The sequence below is a fragment of the Pituophis catenifer genome, unplaced genomic scaffold (assembly GCF_029215685.1).
Source record: "Pituophis catenifer annectens isolate HBS135680 unplaced genomic scaffold, rPitCat1.0.hap2 SCAF_6, whole genome shotgun sequence".
Taxonomy (NCBI): Eukaryota; Metazoa; Chordata; class Lepidosauria; order Squamata; family Colubridae; genus Pituophis; species Pituophis catenifer.
In genome coordinates, this window is record NW_027256886.1 from 3,860,928 (window position 1) to 3,887,794 (window position 26,867).

The following is a 26,867-nucleotide window of genomic DNA, read 5'->3' on the forward strand; positions in this document are numbered from 1 at the left end:
TTTTTTCCACCGAAGAGGTTGTAGAAAAAATGCTTTTAAAAGGGGGGAAAAAAAGCCTCTGAGGGGGTAGGTGGGGTAAGTGAGCAGCGACCAGGCTGGGGACCAGTTCAGGGGCGTGGCCAGCCAATGTTTTATTTTATTTATTTTATTTATTTAATTTATATACCGCCTTACTCCCGAAGGCCTCAGGGCGGTGAACAGCCAAACAGTAAAAATACATAAATACAAAATTTAAAAAACAAAGTAAAATGGAATTAAACAAGTTTGGCCCAAACATATTAAAACCCCAATCATTTAAAAAACCAATTAAAATTTGCGTAATTAAAAAGAGGGAAAAGATTACCAGTTCTCTGAATTACTACAAATTTTTACTACCGGTTCTTGCGAACCACTGGGAGCAAACCACCATTGAATTAAAGTGGTAGATTCACACCGACTAGAACACTATATTCGAGTAGCCCAGATCAAAGAGAGTTTTGGCTTTAGACAAACTTTCATGTGTTTTGGTTTAGTTTATGATCAATTACCTCAGTAAATATTGAAAAATTGTAAGAAAAATGATACAGTATGTGTCACCTGCCTATTGATGGAGAAGGAATTTGAGAAACAAACCATCATATGTATCACAGCCACAGAACTAGAAAAAGCATTTGATCAAGTACCACATGACCTATTTCTTTTCCCATCCACAAATGGTCTGGCCTCTCACCATTGTTCTTTATACTTAGTTTGGACACTGTAACCAGAAACCTACAACACCCATAGATATTATTACTTACTGATGATAACATAATAAAGGGTGAAACATTCCTAAACGTTCCCTCATTCCTAAAGATTGTATATCTTGAAAGTAATAACCAGACCAATGGTACACTCAAGACTGATGGTATATAAAGTTACCTGGTGCAAAGTAACTTCAAATTGATCAAAATTGCTTCTAAAAACTCAAATCTTTTTTCTGAAAACAATGGAGAAGGGCACTTTTTTCCTGGTTTCGAATTGTTTTAAATTTTTACTTATGGTCAAGTCTGTGAAAGTATCTGTCCTTTTCCCAATCATTTCAGGGGAAGTATTCATTTAAGTATGAATCAATCCAAAGTTCCTGTTAATTATTTTCATTCTTAATGGAATTTCTTTAGAAAAGGGGGAGAGAAGTGATAGGCAAACATGAGAGGATGACAATCGGAAATATTTCTAATTCCCTCAACAAAGAACCCCTAAGACTGTCTAAGATTGCAGATGTACAACATAGTTCTTATTAAGAAACAAACGGAATTTAGCATGGGCTAAATTCAAAATGGGAGCTGAATGAAAAAGAAACAACTCCAATGAAGACAATATCAGTGTCTCCTCTTCTTTACTTCAAGCCAGGAATGTAATAACTCCTTGCCCATGTATTGAACCCCAGTAAACCCAATACCTTCTCCATCTGAAGAAGATAGTAATCAATGAAATCCTGCGGCTCATGCTGGGAGCTGGATTCCTTGTGTTTCTCTATTTCCTGCTTTATAAAGGAAATAATCATTTCTGCGGCAGACATGGCTTCCTGGTGAGGGCCTGGGAGGTACTTCATTATTCGTGGAAAGAAATTATACAGCTAATAGAAAAGGAAAAATTAGAGAAGCCTCTCAGCAGTTCACAGTAATAGACAAGATTTAATAACCAAAGAAAAACATTCAAAACACATTAAAACATGGCAAACAGTGCAGGGTGTCAGACCTCAAAAACCCTCTAGAAAAGCTTATAGAAATTCTTGTAGAAAACAGTAATTTTAAGAGGCAGATCGATTATTATAAAGCTATAAAGAGCCATGATGACGCGGTGATTAGAATGCAGTCCTGCAGGCTACTTCTGCTGATTGCCAGCTGCCAGTAATTTGGCAGTTCGATCCTGACTGGCTCAAGGTTGACTCAGCCTTCCATCCTTCCAAGGTCAGTAAAATGAGGACCCAGATTTTTGGGGGAAATATGCTGACTCTGTAAACCACTTAGAGAGAGCTGTAAAGCACTGTCTATAAGCGGTCTATAAGTCTAAGTGCTTTTGCTATTATCAAATTCCCTTATCCTCTCATTGTCCACAGGAGCCTTTGTAAATATGGTTACCCAGGGCTAACTGAACTGGGATTTAATAAATTAGATCAACTGGATTCACATGCCAGGCTAAATAATGAATTAACTACCTGGGTCAGATTTTCAGTCTGCTAGCTTTTTATCTAGTATGCTCAAGTCAGCACTTCATGGTCATCTTTTGGATCAAAAATGGGCATCTCTATTCATAGAAATTCAGATGCCACAACTCTAGTACTATTTCACAAGGTATTGAAGACCCGATCATTTCCGCAGAGATTTGCATCAGATGGGTAGACAAATTCTTATTACTGATGCTCATTGTTTATCCTTGTGTGCTGGGGCATTAAGTCTGGTGAGTTTGTGTGTTTTAATCCTGTAAAACCCCTGAGCTACTTATGTAAAATGAACAACTATATAAATCATAAATAAACAAACAGATTCCTCTTATAGTTGAACCAATCTGCTCCAGGTATGACTGAACAGATAGCAGGTTCAAGCTCTGTTGCTTTTGTAAATTTTAAGTCATTTTCAAAGTTAAAATCCAAAAAAAATAAAGAGCAAAATTAAGACAAAGACAAAAAGAATATATATAAAGCAAAATAGTAAATATAAACATAAAATGTCCACCTGGCTGAATACTAATAAATCTATTTCAACAATGGTAATTCCCAGACACACACTATCCACCTAGTTGAATATTGATGTCAAGTTTCGAGGTCGTCTCAAATAAATTGCATTTCAAACAAAGTCTTTGAAGAAAAAAACTCCTATTTAATAAGCACGACATTCTAACCTGACTCCAATCAGAGCCAAAACTGACTTCCAGCCCCAAAACCCTCCCTTTCTGTTCCCCACTCTCCTGCACTCATTGGCCATCTTCCAAGTCATTCTACCCCTAATCTACTCCAGCTCAAAGGAATTTCCCCTTCCCCATCCCATCTCCTAGGGGATATTATCTCCAGGGAAAATAAGTAGGTGAAAAGTCAAATGTCCCTTTCCAGATGCCTTCGCTTCTCCTTATGTCAGCACTAGAGTAAATGTAGGTTGAAGTGCTGACATATGATATATTTCAAGAATAATAATCCTCCCCAGGTTCACATAAACATCTACATCTATGCTTACTAAATTAGTAGATAACACTGAAAATATGACAGTTGTGAAAATCTATTATCAACCAATCAATTTGACCTACTGTCTATTTACTATAAAAAAAAAAGTTAACAAGTAATTCCAACCACAAAACTAAACTTCAAATTCCTCTTTCAGTAATCTTTTATTGGCCCAAAGGTGCTTCTCTAAAAGACAACTGGACTTTCTTGGGTTTTTTCCTTGACAATGTTTCACCTCTCATCTAAGAAGTTTCTTCAGTTTTGATGGAATGATGGGGAGTGGAAGGATTTATATTCTTTGCAGTCATCTGAGTGTTAGCTCTCTGAGAGTCATTAAGTCATTAGTAGAAGTTTAATCTGTATCTGTCTGGAACCTGCACTGCATATTGGACATTAATACAATTGAGCATGTCCAGAAATCTGCTCGCAACAAAATACCTTATGCCATCAGTCTTGAAATTCTGGGCTTAGAAACCTTAGAATTACCATGTTTTTGGTATGACCTAAGTGTAGTACATAAAATTATCTGCTACAATGTCCTATCTATCAATGACTACTTCAGTTTCAACCATAATAGTATACGAGCATAGTGTGTGCAAAAAACTTTTGCTATACGAGTGAATTAGAGAAATGGCAACAACTATGGGAAAAGGAATTATAAATTAACAATGGCAACAGCATATAAAGAAAATTTATATAAAATGTTTTATAGATGGCATATTCCACCAGAAAGGTTAGCAAAAATGTTTAAAGACAAATCAGCTAAATGTTGGAAATGTCATCAGTTGCCAGGATCATATTATCATATATGGTGGTCATGTAAGGAAGCAAAGAATTATTAGGTTAAAATACAAACATGGTTAGAAGGAATGCTACACCAGCGTATAGAGTTAAGGCCAGAGACATTTTTTATTGGGAATTTTACTGGAGAAATGTGGAAAGAAGATACATATTTGATTATACATATAATGACAGCAGCTAGAATTGTGTTTGCACAAAACTGGAAAGCAGAAAAAATCCTGTTAGAAGGAGAGATAATAAAGAAAATTTTAGAATGTGCAGAAATGAACAGAGTAACATTAAGAATAAAAGATAAAGAGGAATCGGTGTATTTCAAGACATGGAGACGCTTTTATGAGTAGTTAGAAAAGAAGTATGTGTCAGCGTCCCAGCACTGACATATAATAAAGGGAAGAGAAGCCTGAACTTTTGCCTACTAAATCCCTTTGAAGATTCTGTCTCCTCAGAGATAGGAGAGGAGGGAAACATTCCTGTGATCTGACGAAGAAGGGATCAGGAAAGTGACTTGGAAGATAGCCAATGAGAAGCAGAGAATTGGGGATTGGAAAGGGAGGGATTGGGGGGCAAAGGTCAGTACTGACCGCAAAAGAGCCAGGGTCAGATTGCTGTGCTCGAATAAAGAGAAAATTTCCTTAAAGATGGGCAGTTTGGAAATTCATTTATTTTGAGATAGCATCGAAACCTGACAGTATGAATAAAAGATTAGAGATTAATAAATTAGATAGGGTAAATAAGTAAATGAGAGAGAAGACAAAAAAAGAATAGAAACCCAAATGACACCCGTGTAAATGGAAAAGGGGGAAGGAGGGAGGAAATGGAAAAAATGTTACTATATAAATGTACATTTATGATGATATGTGTGAAATCAGAAAAATAAAAAAGAAATTGAAAAGAAAATGTATATGAATAGAAAGTTGGGGTTGCTCGGATACCACTTTAGAAAATATTGAATTGAAAATGAATACAACAATGGAGAGAGAATGGAAAGAGGAGTAGAGGGATAGATAGGAGGGGAGAAGAGAGGATGGAGAGAGAGGAATAGAAGAAAGGGAAGAGGAGAAGAAGAAAGGGAGGGGAAATAAGATTAGGAGAGAAGGTTAGAAAGGGAGAAAGAAAGGAGGAGTGGGGGAAAGGAAGGGGAAGGAGAGAAAGGGAAGGAGAGGAGAAAAGAAGAAAGTAGAAGAGGGTAGAAGAAGGGAGGGAAGGGAAGGAGAGGAGAAGGAGAAGAAGGATTATTGTAAAATAAGGGAGATGAAACGGTAGAAGAGCACCCCGAGTATACTCAAATTTTTTAGGATGAAGAATGAACTAATATGAAAGTTAAAAGAGAATATTATGATTAACAATGGATAAGATACTGTAGATTTATAACATGTTTATGATAAATTTAAAAAATTTTAAAAAAATAAAACCCAAACAATACACGAGCAAACAATAGATACAAACTTAAAGTGAACCGCTCCAAACTTGATTGCAGAAAATATGACTTCAGTAACAGAGTGATCAATGCCTGGAATGCACTACCTGACTCTGTGGTTTCTTCCCCAAACCCCCCAAATTTTAATCTAAGACTGTTGTCCTCACCCCATTCCTAAGAGGTCTGTAAGGGGCATGCATCAGCGCACCAGAATGCCTACCGTCCCTGACCTAATGTCCCCTTTTATTCCTATCCATTTTATGTATTCAATTCATGCTTATACTTATATATATTATCTAATACGTACTTGACACATAAATAAATAAATAAATCTTCAGTCACCTGAATCAGAGTGGGTGGGGCCTTTTTGAGACTGCTGAAAGGATTGTGATAGGAGATAAAGTAAATTTGAAGTAAAGTAATTTTGAAGTAAATGAAAAGGAAGTAACATCTCGAGGTATCATATGGGATACAATGAAAGCGTACATAAGAGGACTAGCAATATCGTATAGTGCACATAGGAATAAGGAAAGAAGAGAGAGGCAGAAGGCACTGATAGAAGAATTAGGGAAAGCTGAGAGGGAACTACAACAAAAACCAGATAATAAGGTTGTTAAAGAAAATTGGATGGTTATACGGCACAAATTAAATATTATCGATCAAGAGGAATTGGCATATAAAATGAAACGAACCAAACAATATTATTTTGAAAATGCAAACAAACTGGGCAGGTGGCTGTCCTACAGGTTAAAAAAAGAAAAAGAGAAAGGCATAATTCATCAATTGGAAGACCCGGAAGGCCATCTTAACAATAAACAGGAAGATAAATTGGATGGAGATTGCCCGAGAGTATTATGTGGCTCTGTATGCGGAAGAACAAATTCCCAACTAAAAGGTGGTCCAATACTTGTCAAAAGAAAGTCTCCCAAAGATCGGGGAAGAGGATAAAGAAATACTTAATAAAGAAATAACGATGACAGAATTAAGGACGGTAATATCTAAACTAAAAAGAACAAATCCCCAGGCCCAGATGGACTCCCAGGGGAATTCTATAAGAATTCGGATTTGGAGGAAATTTTATTACCAAAACTGTAATTTATAATGAGGCCCTAACAGAATCCAAAATTCCAGAATCATGGAGAGAGGCGTATATTACTCTCCTCCAAAAAGAAGGAGAGGATCCAAAATTAATTAAAAATTATAGACCAATCTCCCTCCTGAATACGGACTACAAAATTTATATGGGCATCTTAGCAGGAAGGCTAAAAATAATTCTGAATAAATTAATACACAGTGATCAAAATGGATTCCTCCCTGGAAGGCAAATCAGGAATAATACAAGGATGATAATAGACATATTGGAATACTATGAGGAACACCCGAACAAAGAAATGGCATTGGTCTTTGTTGACGCCCAAAAGGCATTCGACAATCTTAATTGGCAATTTATGAAACAACAAATTATCCAAATGGAATTCGGATCAAATTTTGTCAATACGATATCCACAATCTATCAAAAACAAAAGGCTAACATATTACTGAATGGAGAATTAACTAAGGCTTTTCAAATTAGAAAAGGGGTCTGACAAGGGTGTCCTCTATCCCCACTTTTATTTATTTTAGCACTAGAAGTACTTTTGAGAACGATTAGGAACAACAAGGAAATAAAGGGTTTAACAATCGGAAAAGAGATATATAAGACACAGGCATTTGCAGATGATGTGGTATTAATTATGGAAGAACCATTAGAATCAGGCACTAAAATTTTGGAAGAATTGGGCAATTACGGAGAGGTAGCAGGCCTTAAATTAAATAAATCCAAAACTAAATTATTAACAAAAAATATGACGGAGGTAAGAAAAAAAGCACTGGAAGAATCAATGGAGATCCAAACCGCCAAGAAGGTAAAATACCTGGTGTGGATTTCATCAAGGTGCTTGGCCCTCAGAGAGGATAATTATTTACCATTGATTAGAAATATCAAACAGGATCTAGAAAAGTGGGGAAGACTACAAATATCATTATTAGGTAGAATTGCGGCAATAAAAATGAGCATATTACCCAAGTTATTGTATCTATTCCAAACGATCCCTGTTAAATTAGATAAAAAAAAAAATTGGAGTTCAATAGCATCATCAGAAAATTTATTTGGGAGGGAAAGAAACCAAGAATAGCAATTAGGAATTTACAGGACAAGAAGGAAAGAGGGGGTTTTGGATTACCTAAATGGGAGTTATATCAAAAAGCTGCAAACCTAGTATGGCTGAAAGATTGGGCAACCGTGAGAAATAAAAGACTGTTAACTTTAGAAGGGTATGATCTCCAGAAGGGTTGGCATGCATATCTCTGGGATTCTGGGAAGAAGATGAAAACTTATTTCCATAGGCATAAAATAAGGGAGATCTTGATACAAATATGGAGAGAGATGAGACAGAAGCACTATATGAAAATTCCGAGATGGCTTTCCACCATGGAGGCTATAATATATCCAAATGTATTAGAAATAGATAAAACAGTCAGATACAATGAATTATTAGATGGGGGAGGGAATCTTAAAACAAGGGAAGAATTGATGGAAAAAGGTACTTCTATAGACTGGTGGCCATATAACCAAATTAAATCCAGATATAAAAAAGATAAGGAGGAATTTGGCATTGAGACGAGCTTAAATGGATTTGACAAGATATGGATGGGTACGGATGACAAAATTCTAGCTAAATTATATAATTACTTATTGGAGTACGATATGGCAGAGGAAGTAGTTAAAGAACCCATGTTAGCATGGGCCAAAAATATTGGACAGAATATAAATCTGAACGAATGGGATTCAATATGGAATAATAATCTTAAAATGACAAAGGCGACGGCTTACAAGGAAAACCAATACAAGCTGTTTTATAGATGGCATATGGCCCCAGCTAGGATAGCGAAGATCTACCCCAATTCGAGTCCTAAATGTTGGAAATGTGACCATCAGCAGGGTACTTTCTATCACTGCTGGTGGACTTGTAATCAGGCACAAAAATTCTGGAGGATGATATGGATGTGGATTAGAGAAATAATAAAAGAAAATTTTGATTTCGAACCAAAAGCCTTTCTCCTGGGAATTTTGAAAATTGAATATGCAAAAAAAAAAAAGTACTTAATTATACATATTCTGACAGCCGCTAGAATTTCCTTTGCCCAGTATTGGAAAGAAAAACAAATACCACCTCAAGAACATGTTATTGGGAAAATACTGGAGTGCGCCGAAATGAACAAACTGACTTCAGAAATTAATGACAGAGAAGATTCGGAATTTTATAGCGTGTGGGACATGTGGTACGAATGGATGGGGAAAAGAAATAAAGAAGGAAATAGAGTATAGAGATTAAGTATTAATTAATCAACTAAATCCATGGAGAAATGAACAGTATTACATTTAGTCTTAGAGATTTGAGCACTATTATCTTTAAGTGTTTTTTTTTTTTTTAAATTTGATTTATATGCCGCCCTTCTCCGGAGACTCAGGGCGGCTTACAGTGCGTTAAGCAATAGCCTTCATACTTTTGTATATTTATACAAAGTCAGCTTATTGCCCCCACAAACTGGGTCCTAATTTAATCTACCTTAGAAAGGATGGAAGGCTGAGTCAACCTTGAGCCTTGGAGAGATTCGAACCAGCAGTAAATTGCAGGCAGCTGTGTTAATAACAGGGTGCTTTAAACCACTGTAGTACCAAGGCTTTTGAAATTAAATTTAGCTTTAAGAAACAATATCAAATAAAAGACAAGTAATAATGCATGTAGATGTATATATGTATATATTTGCACCAATGAACCAAAAATGTATTGAATGTATCACTATATGTTATAATAAAAATCAAATTAAAAAAAAAAGGAGATAGGAAGTGTCGTAGCTCTCCTCCTCTGTTGAGGGAGGGCTATTCAACTTGAACATAGAAAAGATGACTCACCATATGGAAAGTGTCACTAACGACATCCACAACAACGTGCAATGCTTGCCCTAACTTCTTAAAGTTTTCATCTTCAGGAGCAAACTGACCTCCAAAACTCAAAGTAAATATGACGTTAGAAACTGCATTTAGTACTGGAAATGAAGGGTCAAATGGCTCTCCTGCAAATGAAGATATTTCATAATGAATTATTAAAGCATAGAACTTCTATGGGGATGAAGGAAGATCATTGGGATCTCAGTCACTTGTTTCAATTTTTTTAAAAAAATCAAATCTATTTTTATTCAAAATACACAGAATGGGAAAAAGTTCTGCAGACGCCGATTTCAGTCATTACTCCAAATTACAAACCTCTTGTTTGTCTAAACATCTCCACCAATGTCTGAGCTCTGTCTTGTAATAGATGCTCAATGCTTTTCTTCCCCAGGCCCAGCTTCCGCAGAGAAGTGATGCCAATATGTCGCTGCTGTTTCCAGGTGTGGCCATTGGAAAGAAGAATTCCTGTGGGCATCAGCAGACAATGAGAAGTTACTCCTGATAACATTCATATGAAAAAACAGTTAGGTTTAGTTCTTGCCAAACATCTCTCTGGATTTCAGGTGGGAATACCAAACCTTTGTAACATGTTGTCATTTTGTACAATTCCAGCTATGTCTTTTTTTTTTCTTACATTTTCTCATTTATTCATTTTGGGAGTCACATGGACACTGGGAGACACATGTAGTATGGTGACCAGGGTTCCAGTGCTTGCCGGCTTCTATCTTATATGACGGACATCAAAAGCTTCTCAGATGATGTAAACATTTATTTATTTATTTATAATCAAATTTCTATACCGCCCTACTCCCGAAGGACTCAGGGCGGTGAACAGCCAAGATAAAATACAGATAATACAAATATTAGAAATCCCTTAAAATTATTAAATTTTTTGGCCGAAACACAGATTAAAACACCCAATTTATAAAGTCACAAATTAAAAAAATTTAAAAAATTTAAAAGAGGGGAGTTAGGCCAGGCCAGCTTGCTGAAATAGAAGTTTTGAGAGCACGGCGAAACGTGCGCAGGTCCGGGATCTTCCGTATCTCTGGGGGGAGCTCGTTCCAGATGGTAGGTGCCCCCACAGAGAAGGCTCTCCCCCTGGGGGCCGCCAGTCGACACTGTTTGGCCGACTGCACCCTGAGGAGCCCCTCTCTATAAACATAAGAGAACATATGTTATAGGCACATGAGACAGGATCTTCTCGGGGGCGACAGAATCTATCTTCAACATACAAGATTGAAACTAACCAGCAAAATAAACAAATGGCATTTTTGTTCACCAAATTTAATTAAGTTACTATTGTGCTTTTCTGCTAATGGTTAAGTAAACTATTTCAGATTGCTTTTATATAAGCCATCGATAAATGAATGATAAATGATTCAACAGTATGTGGATTGAGAACTACCAGAAGTACAGGCACATTTTCGAAGAGTCAGAGGAACTAGAGATCAAATTGCCAACATACGCTGGATCATAGAGAAAGCTAGGGAGTTAGAAAGCTAGAAAAACATCTACTTCTGCTTCATTGACTATGCTAAAGCCTTTGATTGTGTGGCTCACTCCTCGACTGATCTACTGGTTTTGAGCAGCAATAGATCTCGACATGGGGCTATGAGAGTTTAGAGTACAGGGAGAAGGGAGCACGGGACAACAAAAAAGGCAGATAGAATGGCCTCTGCCCCAAGGGAGATAAAGACTGTAGCCATTGTTCCTGATTCTACTGACAGGGCCCGGAGGCCATCATTCCATTGTTTTAGGTGAAACCAGATGGGACATTGGGTGACAGAGTGCCCCATGCCAGTGCCACGAATGCTGGCTCCAAAACCATCTTCTGGCGGGGACAGGGCAACAGGACAACCTCGAGCAACACCAGAGCAGTCCCAAGTGACGCAGACCTTGCCGGCGGTTGCTGAGACAATAACCAGGGGAGTTGTGGTTACACCAAGCCCAGAGCAGTTCCCAGTGGTGTCTGGGGATAGTGACGATGAGGACCCAGAAGATCCCATGGTGAGTGACTCCATTCGGCCCTTTGTAATTCCTGTTGTCATCCGGAACCTTCGCTCTTCTCAAGGAATCAAATACGGGGCCCTGGTAGATTCAGGGTGCACACATTGCCTGATCCGCCGTGTTAACCGAACTCAGGGTCAGAACCATCAGGATGAAAACCACTATCAAGTTTGAACAGATGGATGGCTCATTACTGGGGGGGGGGGCTCCAGCCACCCATGTAACCAAACAAGTCCAGTTAGAGATAAGGAACCATTGGGAAAGCATCCGATTCATTATAGTGGAAAGGATGATTGAGCTGATTATATTTGGTTTAGTATAGCTTGACAAATGGGAGCCCATGATATGGTGGGAAGGGGGTTTCCAGAAACTACGTTTGACACTTGACCCAGAGCTGTCTGTGAACAACCAGATAAAAGAAGGAACAGGGGTAAGAGAAAAGCCAGTGACAGCTCCACCAGATCAAGGATTCCCTAGTATATACAGGGATTTGGCTGATGTGTTCAGTGAAGAGGAGTGTGAGATGCTCCCCCCTCACAGGTCGACTGACTGTGCCAACGAATTGATCCTGGGGACCAAGCTGCCAAAAACCTGTATGTATTCAATGACACTGAAAGAACTGGAGGAATTGAGATGATACATTGATAAAAACCTAGCAAGGGGTTTCATTAAACCCAGCAGGTTCAGGATTGCAGCACCTGTTCTCTTCAGAGTAAAGAAAGATGGGGGGTTACGCTTGTGAGTTGACTTTTGTGGCCTCAACATCGTATGTGTGGAGCATCTGTACCCGCTGCCATTAATGAAGGACCTGTTTGCTACTTTGGCAACAGGCTGTAGTTTCACAAAACTTGACTTATGTGAAACTTAATACAGGGTGTGGATCAAACCAGGGGACAAGTGGAAAACTGCTTTCAACTGTCCCCTGGGGGGGGGTTACCAATTCCAGGTACTGCCGTTCGGGTTGCAGGGGGCCCCTGAGGAGTTCATACAGTTAATCAATGAGGTCCTGCATGAACACTTGTACTGGGAGATCCTTGTGTACCTGAACAACATTTTGATCTATACCCGAACAATGGAGGAGCACACCCGCTTGGTTTGTCAAGTATTAGAAAAGTTACTAGCAGCCAAATTATTCGTGAAACTATCAAAATGCGAGTTTCACCAAACAAGATTGGATTATCTGGGATATAGAATATCGAGGGAAGGAGTCAAAATGGATCCCAGGAAAGTCCAGGCAGTGTTAGAATGGCAAGCCCCAAGGACTCAAAAACAGTTACAGAGCTTCCTCAGGTTTGCCTGCGATTTGGCTGTTGAAAAAGTGCAATTTGAAAATTAGAAAATGGCCTCAAAGCAAATACAAATTGGTGTTTCTAAAAGTGCTGGGGGATCACCAGCTCAATCATCTAAAATGCAGTCCTTGCTAGCCCCAGGGGATACACAAATACTGACACTTGAAGCCCTTCAGGAGGCTTTAAAGGTACAAGCCTCTGTTTTAGAAGGAAAAATTACATCTGTTTTTGAGGAAAAAATTAAAGATGTATCTGAGGAGATGGCTGAAATTAAGGAGATAATCCAAATTCAAAATAAAGAAATAAGAGAAGATATTGTTTTGGTGCTTCAGGGTCTGGCAGGCCATGTTGAATCGTTGGAGGAAAGGGTGGAAGAAATTAATCAGTCTAATGTGAATTTGGAGAATAAAATTGGCGAGGTTCAAACTAAGATGGAAAAGGCAGATGCAGAAGTCACAATGATACAATATAGAGTGATGGAGTTTGCCCTGAGAGTAAGAGGTCTGAGAGAAAATAATCAAGAGAACTTGAGAGAGATTTTTGTAGAAGCTTTTGCTCAGCTAACTGGAGACTCAAAGGCAGAGTTTGAATGGCAAATAGATAAAATTTATCGTGTCAACTCATGGATTGCCAGACAGAGACAACTACCAAGAGATTGTAATCTACTTTACTACTAGGAGGGCAGAAAATGAAATTTTACAAGCTTCTTATAAAAATAAACTCCAAGTGGAGGACAGGAGGTCTTAGTACTGAAAGAAATTCCACCAAAATGTTGAGAACTAGAAAGGATTATGCATTTCTAGTTGAAGAACTCAGAAATCGCCAGATGCAGTACAGATGGGAGGTTCCAGCTGGATTAGTGGTGAATCACTCAGGAGAAAGATATCATCTTAATACATTTTGGAAGGCAAGAGATTTCTACACCAATATACTAAAGACTGAATGCCCACCATCCCCAGAAGTTAGAAGAAAAAAAGAAGCAGAGGAGGCAAGAAAGGGGGAGAAGGAAGATAGGCAGGCACAAGCTCAAGGAGGGGCCTCGATTACTCAAGAAGATTTACTGCAACTTTCGGGTACTGTTCAAGCTTTGGAATTACTTGAAAAAATAGAAGAACCAAAGGATCAAAGACAAACTTGAGCGGCAGCCAAACGCAAAGAACAAGAATTAAAGATACAGCAAACCCAGATAATAACTCAAGAAACTACAAATACAGAAGCAGTGGGAGGAGCAAGGCCGAAGAAGAAAATCCAGGAGGACTTTCAGCTGGCACTTCAGAAGCTTCAGGGGGCCAAGAATGGCAACTAGATTCTTAACTTGGAATGTTAATGGCTTAAACTCACTGCAAAAGAGGAAGAAAATATTTCATTATCTGAAACAATTTAAAAATGACATAATTTGTCTGCAAGAAACACATATCAGAACAAAAGACCAAAAATATTTGATAAACGCAAGATTGGGAACACACTTTGTTGCATCTGCTCCAGAGAAGAAAAATGGTATAGTTATATATTTAAGGAAAGACTTAATGGCTAAATTAATTGAAGTAGATGCTCAAGGAAGATATATAGCAATTGAACTTTTAATAGAAGGGAAGAAAATACTTTTAACTGGAGTATATGTACCTAATCAACAAGAAAAATTTTATAAGCTTCTGCATACCAAATTAATACAATGGGATTATAAATCATGTATATTATTGGATGACTGGAATGGAGTATTGGATACCAAAAAAGACAAAAAAGGGCTCTTGCAAAACATCCAAACGTGTGCTAGACTGCTAAATCCTTTTTTGATATGATGGATGATATGGAGCTAAGAGATATTTGGTGAGAACGGAATGTTGAAGAACAAGATTTTACATTTTTTTCTGACAGGCACCAATCCTTTTCTAGAATTGATTTCATATTAATTACTAATGATTTTCTTTCTAGGGTAAAAACGACGAAGATATGCCCAAGAACTTTAACAGACCATAACCCAGTTTTGATGGAATTGGAATATGGAAAGGGTTTTAGGAGGTCTTGGCGGTTAAATGAAAATTTATTTAGATATGAGGAAAATGTGAAAGAAAATTGTGTAAAAAAAATTAATGAAAGAATTTTTTGTTATGAATATGCATAAGGGTACATCCATGGAAATGGTTTGGGATGCAAGCAAAGCATACATGAGAGGTGTTTTAATATATCTGAACAATACATATAGACGCAGACAGGGGAAAAATGGATGGAATTAGAAGAGGAAATAAAAAAGAAAGAGCAGGCATTAATATTGAATCCAGCTGATAAGAAAATAAAAGAAGCAATTATCTTATTATGAGGGCAGTTTAATATATTGATGTCAGATCAGGTTGCAACTAATTTGCAATATGCTAAACATAATACTTTTTGCAATGCAAATAAACCAGATAGATGGTTAGCATATATGTTAAGGAAAAAACAAAAGTCTCGTACTATAGAGAAAATAGAATATAAAGGTAAAGAGGTGTATCAACAAAATATGATTAAAAAAGCATTTCTAGAATTTTATATGAGGTTATATGCTGGTGATAAAATTCAAGGTATAGATATAGATAGATACCTACAGAAGGAGAATATTCCTATAGTTACAGATGAGCAAAGGGTAAGATTGAATCAATCGATAACTTCTGAGGAAATTCTCTCAACAATTAAGCAGTTAACAGTTGGTAAGGCTCCTGGAACAGATGGATTGACAGCTGTTTATTATAAAAATTTGCAATTAGAAATGGTGGAACCACTTAAGGAATTATTTAGTAAAATGCAACTTGGAGGAGAGGTACCCCCATCTTGGAAAACAGCCTTTATTTCTTTGATTCTGAAGGAGGACCAAGACCATAGTCAAAAAACTATAGGCCTATATCGCTACTTAACACAGATTATAAGATTTTTGCTAAAATATTAGCAAATAGGTTAATGTTAGTTATGCAACAAATGATTCACAATGACTAATCTGGATTCATAAATGGGAGACAAATGAAAAGTAACGTAAGGCAAATTGTTAATATATTGGAGTATTTGAGGAAGAATAACCAAGTCCCTGCAGTGCTTATATTTTTGGATGTGGAGAAAGCATTTGATCGATTGAATTAGCATTTTTTACTGAAAGTAATACAAAAGATGCAGTTTGGAGAGTATTTTACACAATCTATTAAGGCAATATACTAGAAACAAACAGCATAAATAATAATTAATGGCAGCTTAACAGAAACCTTTAAAATTGAAAAAGGAACAAGACAGGGGTGTTCCCTGTCCCCATTATTGTTTATTTTAACTTTGGAATTTTTGTTGAACAAAATACGTGAGTCAGATAAAATAAAGGGAATTAAAATTAGGCATTATGATTACAGATTACGAGCATTTGCAGATGACTTGGTTGTAACTTTAACCCAACCAGTGCAATCAGTTATAGGTTTAATGGACATAATTAATCAATATGGTAAAGTATCTGGATTTAAAATAAATACAGGGAAAACAAAGATAATAACTAAAAATATGACTATAAATCAAAAAGAAGAATTAGAAAGAGTAACAGGATTTGAAATAGTAAAAGAGGTTAAATATTTAGGGGTTTATATTACAACTTCAAATGTGAAATTATATAAGTATAATTATGAACCGTTATGGCATAAAATATATATTTTATGCCATACATTTGCATAAAATACAGAAAGAGATGGATAACTGGAAAAAATTACAACTGTCTTTGTTGGGAAGAATAGCAGTAGTAAAAATGAATGTTTTGCCTAAGTTTTTATTTCTTTTTCAAATGATACCAATACTCAAAAAGGATGCAAATTTGGGGGAATGGCAGAAGGGTATTAATAATTTTGTTTGGGTAGGGAAAAGACTGAGAATAAAATTAAAAATAATGCAAGATATACGTGAAAGAGAAGATCTGAAAATGCCCAATTTAAAACTATATTACGAAGCAGCTGCCTTATCAACAATCAGTGACTGGATCAATTTAACAGAAGAAAGAGTTCTGCATATTGAGGGATATGATTTGGTATACGGTTGGCATGCCTACTTATTATATGACAAGAAGGTGGACAAGACTTTTAAAAGTCATATATTAAGGAATGCTTTATTGCATGTCTGGAAAAAGTATCAATATAAATTAAACGATAAGATACCTATATGGGCAGTACCCAGACATGCGATAGAGAATATAAGTATAAAACAAAAACAAGATGTAATTACATATAAAGACCTTCTTAATATAGAAAGAGGTACATTACAGTTAAAGTCTTTGAATGTATTAAAAGAAGAAAGGATAATTCAAACTTGGTTTCAGTATGGACAGTTACAAGCTAGATGGAAAAAGGATAAGAAAATTGGTATCACACAAAATGAAGAAAACTTGGTAAAACAAATCAGAGATCAGAGTCAAATGCATATAAAAAGGTTGTATAATACATTGATAGAAATAGATTCGGAAACGGAGTTAGTTAAAGATTGTATGATAAAATGGGCACAAAATATTGAGGAACCAATAATGATGGAAACGTGGGAAAAAATATGGGTTAGAAATGTAAAATTTATGCAAGCCCAAAATTTGAGAGAAAATTTTTATAAAATGTTTTATAGATGGCATTTAGATCTTAAAAATCTAAATCTCAATCTAATCTAAGTTGGGCAAGATTCTTCTGGGTCTTGAACCTATCTTCTAATACATTGGAGATTTCACCCCAACTTACTGTCATCTTCAAATTTGATGACTCTTCCTTCTTATACCCTCGGTGAATTGAAGTAAGAATTAATAGAGTTAAGAATACATCCTTCCATTCTCTTTAATAAGATTTCTTAAAGTGCAAAATGGAACCTGTTAGGGTGTGTGTAAAAAGTATTTGTTGCTTGTGCAACGAGCAGAGCAGAAACACACAGGGAAGGAGATAAACGTGCAGCTCGTGTGAGAAGAATACTTTATATACAAGATAATAAGCAGTCTCGGTGTAAGTAAAACAGTCCAAGGTCATAAACAGTAATATCAGTCCAGTAAGTATCTTCCCTTACCAAAGCAAACAGACTTTAGTAACTCTCGGTATACAGTACCATATAACAATTCAGTCTAACACCAATCAGCAGAAAGACGCAGGAAGCAACAGGAACAGGATCAATCAGGAACAAAGAACACTTCTCTGCGCTGCTTATTTATGCACTGTAGCCTAATTACAGGGTTCAGCAAACCCTGATTACGTGGCTCAGTTGTTTCTTAAAGAAACAGATATATTGCCTGACCAACAAGTTAGGAGTAAGCTACAAGCTGAACCTAACAGAACCAGTGGAACAGCTTGCCTTCAGAAATTTTGGGAGCTCCAACATTGGAAGCTTTTAAGAAAAGACTGGACAGATACTTGTCTGAAATGGTATAGGGCCGTAATGGAGAACCTATGGTAAGCGTGCCACAGGTGGCACGCAGAGCCATAACTGTGGGCACACAAGAGTTGCCCTAATTCAGCTTCAGCGTGCATATGTGCACCAGCCAGCTGATTTTTGGGCCTTCTGGGCCCACCGGAAGTCAGGAAACGGGCTGTTTCCAGCCTCTGGAGGGCCTCTGGGGGGTGGGGAAGACCGTTTTCACCCTCCCCAGGCTCCAAGAAAGGCTCTGGAGCCTGGGGAGGGCAGAAAATGGGCCTACCAGGCCCACCGTGCCATCACGTGCCAAAAGCGGGGGGAGTCGCACGTGCATTCATGGGGTGGTGCATTGAATTACAGATGTGGGCACACATGTGCACAAACCCCCCCCATGTGACCCTGTTTTGGCACGCGATGGCAAAAAGGTTAGCCATCACTGGTATAGGATCTCCTGCCTGAGCAGGGGGTTGGATTAGAAGACCTCCAAGATCCCTTCCAGCTCTATTCTGAATTGAATTGAGATAATCAAAAATACATCACCTCCTCACTAGCAATCAACATGCATATGACCAGAGATTAACACTGAACCAACAATCTGATATAAAAATAACAACAAAGATCACTCCCTTCCAGCACTGGGCGTCCTCCTGGACGCACGGCTGTCTTTAGAAGAACATATGATGGCTGTGGCCAGGGGGGCTTTTTATCAGGTTCGCCTGATCCGCCAGTTGTGGCCCTTTCTGGACCGTGACACCTTGCGCACAGTCACTCACACCCTTGTCACTTCCCAACTGGACTACTGCAATGCTCTCTACATGGGGCTCCCCTTGAAAAGCACCCGGAGGCTCCAGCTGGTCCAGAATGCGGCCGCGCGGGTGGTTATGGGCGCAACTCGTTGTGCCCACGTGACACCCCTCCTGCGCGAGCTGCACTGGCTCCCAGTGGTCTTCCAGGTGCGATTCAAGGTGTTGGTTACCACCTTTAAAGTGCTCCATGGCATAGGACCCGGGTACCTCCAGGAACGTCTCCTGCCACCAGTAGCCTCCCACCGGCCAGTCCGCTCCCACAGAGAGGGTCTCCTCAGGGTGCCATCGGCCAAATTATGTCAGCCGGCGACACCCAGGGGGAGGGGCCTTCTCTGTGGGAGCCCCTGCCCTTTGGAATGAACTCCCCCCGGAAATTCGCAAAATCTCTGATCTCCGTGTATGTCGCTGTGCCCTCAAAACCATGTTGTTCCGCCAGGCTGGGCTATCAATATAAAGATTTTAATTGGTTTTAAATGGGTTTTTAAATTTGGGGTTTTATAAATTGGGCCTACTATTTAATAATTTTAATTATTTTTAAATATTGTCTGTCTTTGTGTTTTTAATTAGGCTGTACACTGCCCTGAGTCCTTCAGGAGAAGGGCGGTATAGAAATAAATAAATAAATAAATAAATAAATAAATAAATAAATAAATAAATAAATAAATAAATAAATAAATGTTACTTAGTTTGCTAATGAAATGTCTGCAAGAAAATCACCAAACTCAAGGAGCACCAAGGACCCCACTGTTCAGCCTTAAATTACAAATCTGATTTGCCTGGCAGTGTCCTGCCGTTTTGCTGTTTTACCACAAGAGGAAGCCAAAGACTAGACTATTTGTTGTAAACTGTGAGTGTAATGAAATAAAATGGATAGAACCTTACAGCAAATAATTTTAAGATGGTTTTTAAACTCTTACCATGACAACCAAAAATGAGGGTAGGGAAACCTGACCCTATAAGAAGTAGTTTGGATTCAATCCAGCAAAAATTGAAAAGAGGGAGGGAAAAAAAGGGGGGAGGTGTTTTTCCATCTCAAGCACAAAGTCCAGAAGCAGCTTCCAAGTAGAAACAAAAGTAGTTGTAATTTTTTCTTTAATTAAAGCAATCAGATAAGATTTCAGATTAACAGAGTTGGAAGGAACCTTATAGGTCATCTAGTCCATCAGCTTCTGGTTTTATCTTTATATAGCATAGAATGGATTCTAAAGATATTCAGTGTGCGGGTGATTTAAACAATATGGTATTATTGGAATTACGAGTTGAAGAACTGCAGTTGCGCTTTTGAGCTGTCCCTGAATTAGCTGGAGAGGACATAAGTAAAAAAAAATGCTCCAACACTTGGCTCAATTGATAGACTGGGAGGAAGAAAAGTCTGAATTAGAAATAGACAAGTTGTATCAAGTAAACTCCTGCAAAGTTAAAATCTGGAAAGTTCTAAGGGATGTATTAATCATTTTGTGATGAAAACAAAAGAACAAATTTTAGAGTGCCACTTTAAAACCAAATTGAAGATTGACACTGTTGATAAAATTGTTTTGAAGGAAACTCCGGTCAGAATTTTGAGGAAATGAAAAACCTATGCCTTTCTTACAGATGTTTTGAAGAAGAGACATTTCATTTCAGTGGGATAACCTCAAATGGGTAATTTTTATCTATCAAGACCAAAGATTTACAAGACCGCCTGCTGCCACCGATAGCCTCCCATCGGCCTGTACGCTCCCACAGAGAGGGCCTCCTTAGGGTGCCGTCAGTCAAATTATGTCGACTGGCGACCCCCAGGGGAAGAGCTTTCTCTGTGGGGCCCCCTGCCCTATGGAACGAATTGCCCCCGGAAATACGTAGGATCCCTGACCTTCGTGCCTTCCGCCATGCCCTTAAGACCCTACTATTTCAACAAGTTGGTCTAATGGAATGATGAATTTTAATGGGTATTTTAGTCTTGGAGTTTTAATAATTCGGCCAAATTATTGAATCAGTTTTAAATTGTTTTGTGTCTATGTTGTTTTTTATTATTGGCTGTACACCACCCTGAGTCCCTCGGGAGAAGGGCGGTATAAAAGTTTGATTAAATAAATAAATAAATAAATAAATAAATAAATAAATAAATAAATAAATAAATAGGAAAAGCTAAAGAATTTTCAGCTAAATATAACTTAATTGTGGAACTTATGGGAACTTTGAAGTTTTGCTGGTATTTGTGTGTTTGGAGTTCAGGAGGCATCACAGGATTGTACAGCTAGAAGGAGTGCAGAGAAGAACAATAAGGATGATTAAGGAACTGAAGGCTAAAACATACAAAGAACACTTGCAGGAATTGGAAATCTAAGTGGAGACTGCTATCTGCTGACAAAAAGAAAAACTACAAGCTTTCAACTTATATGAAAGTGAAAGTGAAAATTTCATTGAATTACTTTTAGCTACCCTATGAGTACTGGAGATCTAAATATAAAAATGAGGAAGTGATTCAATTAAAGAGACTTTTTAATATTATATTAGAGGATTGAATGTGTAAAGACAACATAACCTCTGGGACTACTTAAATAGAACTGACTGTTAACCTATGAGACATAAAGAACTGGGACTATTTGACAAATAATAATTTGATCCAAGAATGAGGGGCAGAAATTTACTTACATTTAGATTTAAATGTAAGGTGTTTTTTTTTTTTAAGGAGGTATATATTAATTAAGAGGACGTTAAATAATAATAATGCATAATTACTCCAACATATATTCCAAATTAGCATAAAATGAAGTTTCCCCTCAGAAAATAATCCAATGTATAATTCAGTTTAGCATGAAAAATGTTATATTGGACATATTTATAAAACCAAGTATTCCATAGGAGAAGAGATACAGCTTAAAATGTAGGCGGGTAATACAAACACACACATGTGTGCATATGCACATACATGGGGAGGGGGGAGGGGGAGATTTCAGCATGAAAGAAGCGGTTGTGAGGCCCCTCCTCAAGAAGCCCTCTCTGGATCCGGCTGTTTTGGCTAACTATCGTCCAGTCTCCAACCTTCGCTTTGTTGCGAAGGTTGTTGAGAGTGTGGTAGCACAACAGCTTCCCCGGTACCTGGATGAAACTGTCTATCTAGACCCGCTCCAGTCCGGCTTCCGACCTGGGCACAGCACGGAAACGGCATTGGTCGCGTTGGTGGATGATCTCTGGAGGGCTCGGGATAGGGGTTGCTCCTCTATCCTGGTCCTGTTAGACCTCTCAGTGGCTTTTGATACCATCGACCATGGTATCATGTTGCACCGGTTGGCGGGGTTGGGGGTGGGGGGCACCGTTCTGCGGTGGTTCTCCTCCTACCTCTCTGACCGGTCGCAATCTGTGTTGACGGGGGGGCAGCGGTCGACCCCAAGGCACCTTGCTTGTGGGGTGCCACAAGGGTCGGTCCTCTCGCCCCTTCTGTTCAACATTTATGTAAAGCCGCTGGGTGAGATCATCCGTGGCTTCGGGGTGGAGTTCCATCAGTACGCTGATGACACCCAGCTGTACATCTCCACTCCAGGCCACCCCAACGATGCCCTTGAAGTGATGTCCCAGTGCCTGGAGGCCGTGCGGGCCTGGATGGGGAGAAACAGGCTCCGACTCAACCCCTCCAAGACCGAGTGGCTGTGGCTTCCAGCGTCCCGATATAGCCAGCTGACGCCATCGCTGGCTATTGGGGGCGAATCACTCGCCCCCACGGAGAGGGCTCGCAACTTGGGCGTCCTCCTGGACGCACGGCTGTCTTTAGAAGACCATTTGACGGCCGTGGCCAGGGGGGATTTTTATCAGGTTCGCCTGATACGCCAGTTGCGCCCCTTTCTAGATCGGGACTCTCTACGCACAGTCACTCAGGCACTAGTCACTTCCCGCCTGGACTACTGCAACGCTCTCTACATGGGGCTCCCCCTGGGGTGCACCCGGAGGCTCCAGCTGGTCCAGAATGCGGCCGCGCGGGGGATTATGGGGGCGACGAGGCGCTCCCATGTAACACCTCTCCTGCGCGAGCTGCACTGGCTCCCGGTGGTCTTCCGGGTGCGCTTCAAGGTGTTGGTGACCACCTTTAAAGCGCTCCATGGCTCAGGGCCGGGGTACTTACGAGACCGCCTACTGCCACCAATAGCCTCCCACCGGCCAGTACGCTCGCACAGAGTGGGCCTCCTCAGGGTGCCGTCCGCCAGACAATGTCGGCTGGCGACCCCCAGGGGGAGAGCCTTCTCTGTGACGGCGCCCACCCTCTGGAATAACCTTCCCCCGGAGTTACGTATAATAACAGACCTCCGGATTTTTCGGCGGGCCCTGAAAACTTATTTATTTCAACTAGCTGGGCTGGCTTGAGCTAAATTTTAAATTGGTTTTAAATTGGGTTGTTTTAATTTACGGCCAGAATATCTAATTATTTTATTACTGTTTTTTAAATTTTGTATGCTTTGTTTTTACTTAGGCTGTGCACCGCCCTGAGTCCTATTTGGAGAAGGGCGGTATAGAAATTTAAACAAATAAATAAATAAATAAATAAATGTGTTGAAAACAAAAATATGGTAAAGTTGATTACAAAAATTCAAACTTGTTACCTGACCGATTGGAAAAGTGGAAGCCAAATTATTGCACTAATAAAATACCTCAAATACAAATCACTGCTAACTTTTACAAACATTATGAATTTATAAAGTTACACAAATATCATTTCTGTGCAGTTCCTTGGGAATGGCCTTGCACTGATTCACTTCCTGCTTTGCTTTAGAATCCAATTTAAGAACCAATTTTGTTGGCTCAATTTTTTAAATCATTTTAATTGTTTTCTTCTCTTTTTTACCTGTCACTTACATTGGTATTTTATGTACCATGTTTCCCTAAAAATAAGACCCTGTCTTATATATATTTTTTTGCCACCAAAAAAGGCACCAGGTCTTATTTTGGGGGGAGGATGTCATCCACTGATTTACCTCACTTGCACGCATTGCCCTTGGGCTCCTTTTCGCTATCAGAGGCCTTCAGGAACTTATTCTGTGGCCGGCAAGGCTGGATCGATCTGGAGCTCTGTTATCGGCTGCAGAGGCCTTCAGGAAAGCCTTGCCAACCTTGCCAGCTGCAGAAGAAATGAGCTGGCACGGTAGGTGTTTGGGTGTGAGAGGCCTGGCTGCAATTGTATGAAGGTAAGTAGTAGGGCAGCTCCTCTCCCCCACCCTAGCTTAATTTTTACCCGTGCACCTTGGAGTCAGCAGGGTCTTAATTAGGGCTTATATTGGGGATAGGGCTTATTATCGGGTGTATTATGTGTAAAAAAATCAAGCCAGGACTTACTTCGGAAACATGGTAGATGTTTAAATTGTTATATTGTAGTGATTGCTGAAAGTCAATTGAGTATGGCAGGATACAAAACCAAAATATAAATCTGAACTCAGATATTGGTAAATGGCATGTATTTATGAAAGTTTCAGCATAGCTTAGTGGTAGAAGTTGCTGTCCCAATTAAGATCATAATTCAAGGACTACTACTAATAGGATACTACTCTGAATTTTGTACATATATTACATACATGTTTTAATGTTTTTACTTTGATTTCAGGCAAGATAATATTTTATTCCAATTTTAGAAATGTTAGTACCTTGGAATAGATCCCAACTAAACCTAATTCTTTTATACGGAAAATACTGAAAGCTTATTATTATATATGTGGATAGTCAATATGAAATTAGTGCCTTTAGCTGGGTTCGTCATATGGAAAGAATTCACAAAAATCAAATTTGCAAAATTTGAAGAAAGAGCCAAAATTTGAAAAAAAGAAGGGAAAATATGAAGGAAAACGAAAGGACTGAAGAGGAAAGGGAAGATAAAGTTTTAGATGCATAATAATTTGATGTAAAATATTTCCTTTACTTATCTCACGACTTTAAATCATTTTGTTTACTATGCATCACCACAAATTAGAACAGTGTGGTGGTTATTTAGATGCAATTCCTTACTATTTCCACTTACCCATTCCTTTCCCTACAGTAGTCAAGAATGGATCCTCCAGGCGAAGAGAGAATTCTTCTGGGAAGCTGGTCATTGCTTCTTTTACAGTTTTGAATCCAGACAGCACTACTATAAGGTAATGTCCGGCCGATATGGAGTATATATTTCCATATCGTTTTGCAGGCTGCCAAGTGAATCAAAGTTGAGAAGTATTACAAATAAAACAGATTTACCGTCTTTCCTAAACCCTCAATTCTAAGACTTGTGCAATATGCCGCAGGCAATTCTCTTCTCTTTAGAAACTTATTTTCTCTACGATTCCTCTAAGAACTACTCCATTTCTTTTATTTTATTTTTCCTGGGATGTTCCTTTCTCTTTATTTCTATCTGAAATCCACCATCATGAGCCATAGTGGCACAATGATTAGAATGCAGAACTACAGGCTACTTCTGCTGACTGTCAGCTGCCTGCAATTTGGCAGATCAAATCTCACCAGGCTCAAGGTTGACTCAGCCTTCCATCCTTCCAAGGCTGATAAAATGAGGACCCAGATCGCTGGGGGCAAGAGTCTGACTCTGTAAACCGCTTAGTGGGGACTGTAAAGCACTGTGGTATATAGGTCTAAGCGCTATTGCTACTGCCAAGAACTACTCCATTTTCTTCTTTTTTATTTTTCCTGGGATTTTCCTTTCTCTTTGTTTCTGCCTGAAATCCACCATCTCCTGTCTGTTTGCTCCCTTCTCCCATGCCTCAGATGAGAGCTGGTGTTCTGATTGCTCATTCCCATTTGAATTAGAATTAGAATAACAGAGTTGGAAGGGACCTTGGAGGTCTTGTAGTCCAACCCCCTGCTTAGGCAGGAAACCCTATATCATTTCAGACAAATGGTTATCCAATCTCTTCTTAAAAACTTCCAGTGTTGGAGAATTCACAACTTCCAAAGGCAAGTTGTTCCACTGATTAATTGTTCTAATTGTTAGGAAATTTCTTCTTAGTTCTAAATCCCCCTTTGACTGACAGATATTTGAGCCAATGGTTGTCTGAAACAACTTGTCTATGAATCACATCTTTTGAGCATTCCATTTTGGTTTTCAGAGGCTTTCTCAACCTCTTCACCCTCTGGTTTTTTAAGCCACCAACTCCTCAACTTTCCAACTGGCAGCTTTACATTGATTGGACATTTTAGGAAGCTTTGTCTGCCCTGAAGTAATGTTCTTCATCTGATCAGTTGCAACCTGAATTAAGATTGGCCACGGGAGCAATACAATTTCCATTCAAACTGTTGGGTAAATTGTAAAAAAAAAAACAAAAAAAAAACAAACATTGATGAACTTGTTTGTGAGGTATGACTCATGCAGATGGAGTGTGAGAAGGCATGTGAGTCAACAGCAGCCCAAAATCAGAAAGAATCTAGTGAAACTATTACAGTCTATATAGGGAGCGTTATGACACTACTGGAGACAAATGCCATCTTCAACAGCAGAGAAATGCATCCTGGTGAATCTGCTTTGGTCACAGTGCTACCATCTCCAGTTTGCTTAATAAGAGACAGAGTGTGTGGCAAACCCATTTTCTCTGGCTCCAGAAAAAGACAGAAAAGCTGAGACACATGACTGCAAGTATAACAAGTTTTTAACTTACTATTACTCTTGTTCTTAAAGTTGTTTTTATCTACAGTACGTCTCTTCTGTATGGCTTTTATTTGTAAACCGTCCAGAATATCTTAGATGAAATGGGCGATATATTAATTAGATAAATTAAATTAAATAAATATATATTCTGTATGCAGGAATGATACTGAATAGCTGCTTTCAGCCTCATCTCAGAATATCTCTGTTGCAATGGCAGCAGAAACTATTCCTGAGCTGAAATTCTAAAATTCTAAAATCTATTCAGGGAAAAGGAAGGGTTTTCCCCTAAGTCATCCCACCATTAGACAGAAAGGAAAAAAAAAAAACATGGTTAAATTAGTCTCAAAGAAAGAAACATGAGTCTAGAAGCAGATTCTAAATTTTAGGGTTGAGTACCAGCATTATGTTGCA

General features: G+C 38.7%; 1 protein-coding gene across 1 annotated transcript in view; it reads right to left on the bottom strand.

The window, feature by feature from the left end:
* The window catches only part of LOC139318627 (cytochrome P450 2J5-like), a 67,206-nt gene that overhangs the window by 37,721 nt on the left and 2,618 nt on the right, over positions 1–26,867 (bottom strand). The window contains exon 2 of the mRNA XM_070946176.1: positions 1,421–1,597. Coding sequence (XP_070802277.1) covers positions 1,421–1,597 — 177 coding nt within the window. The remainder of the gene's footprint in view (positions 1–1,420; positions 1,598–26,867) is intronic.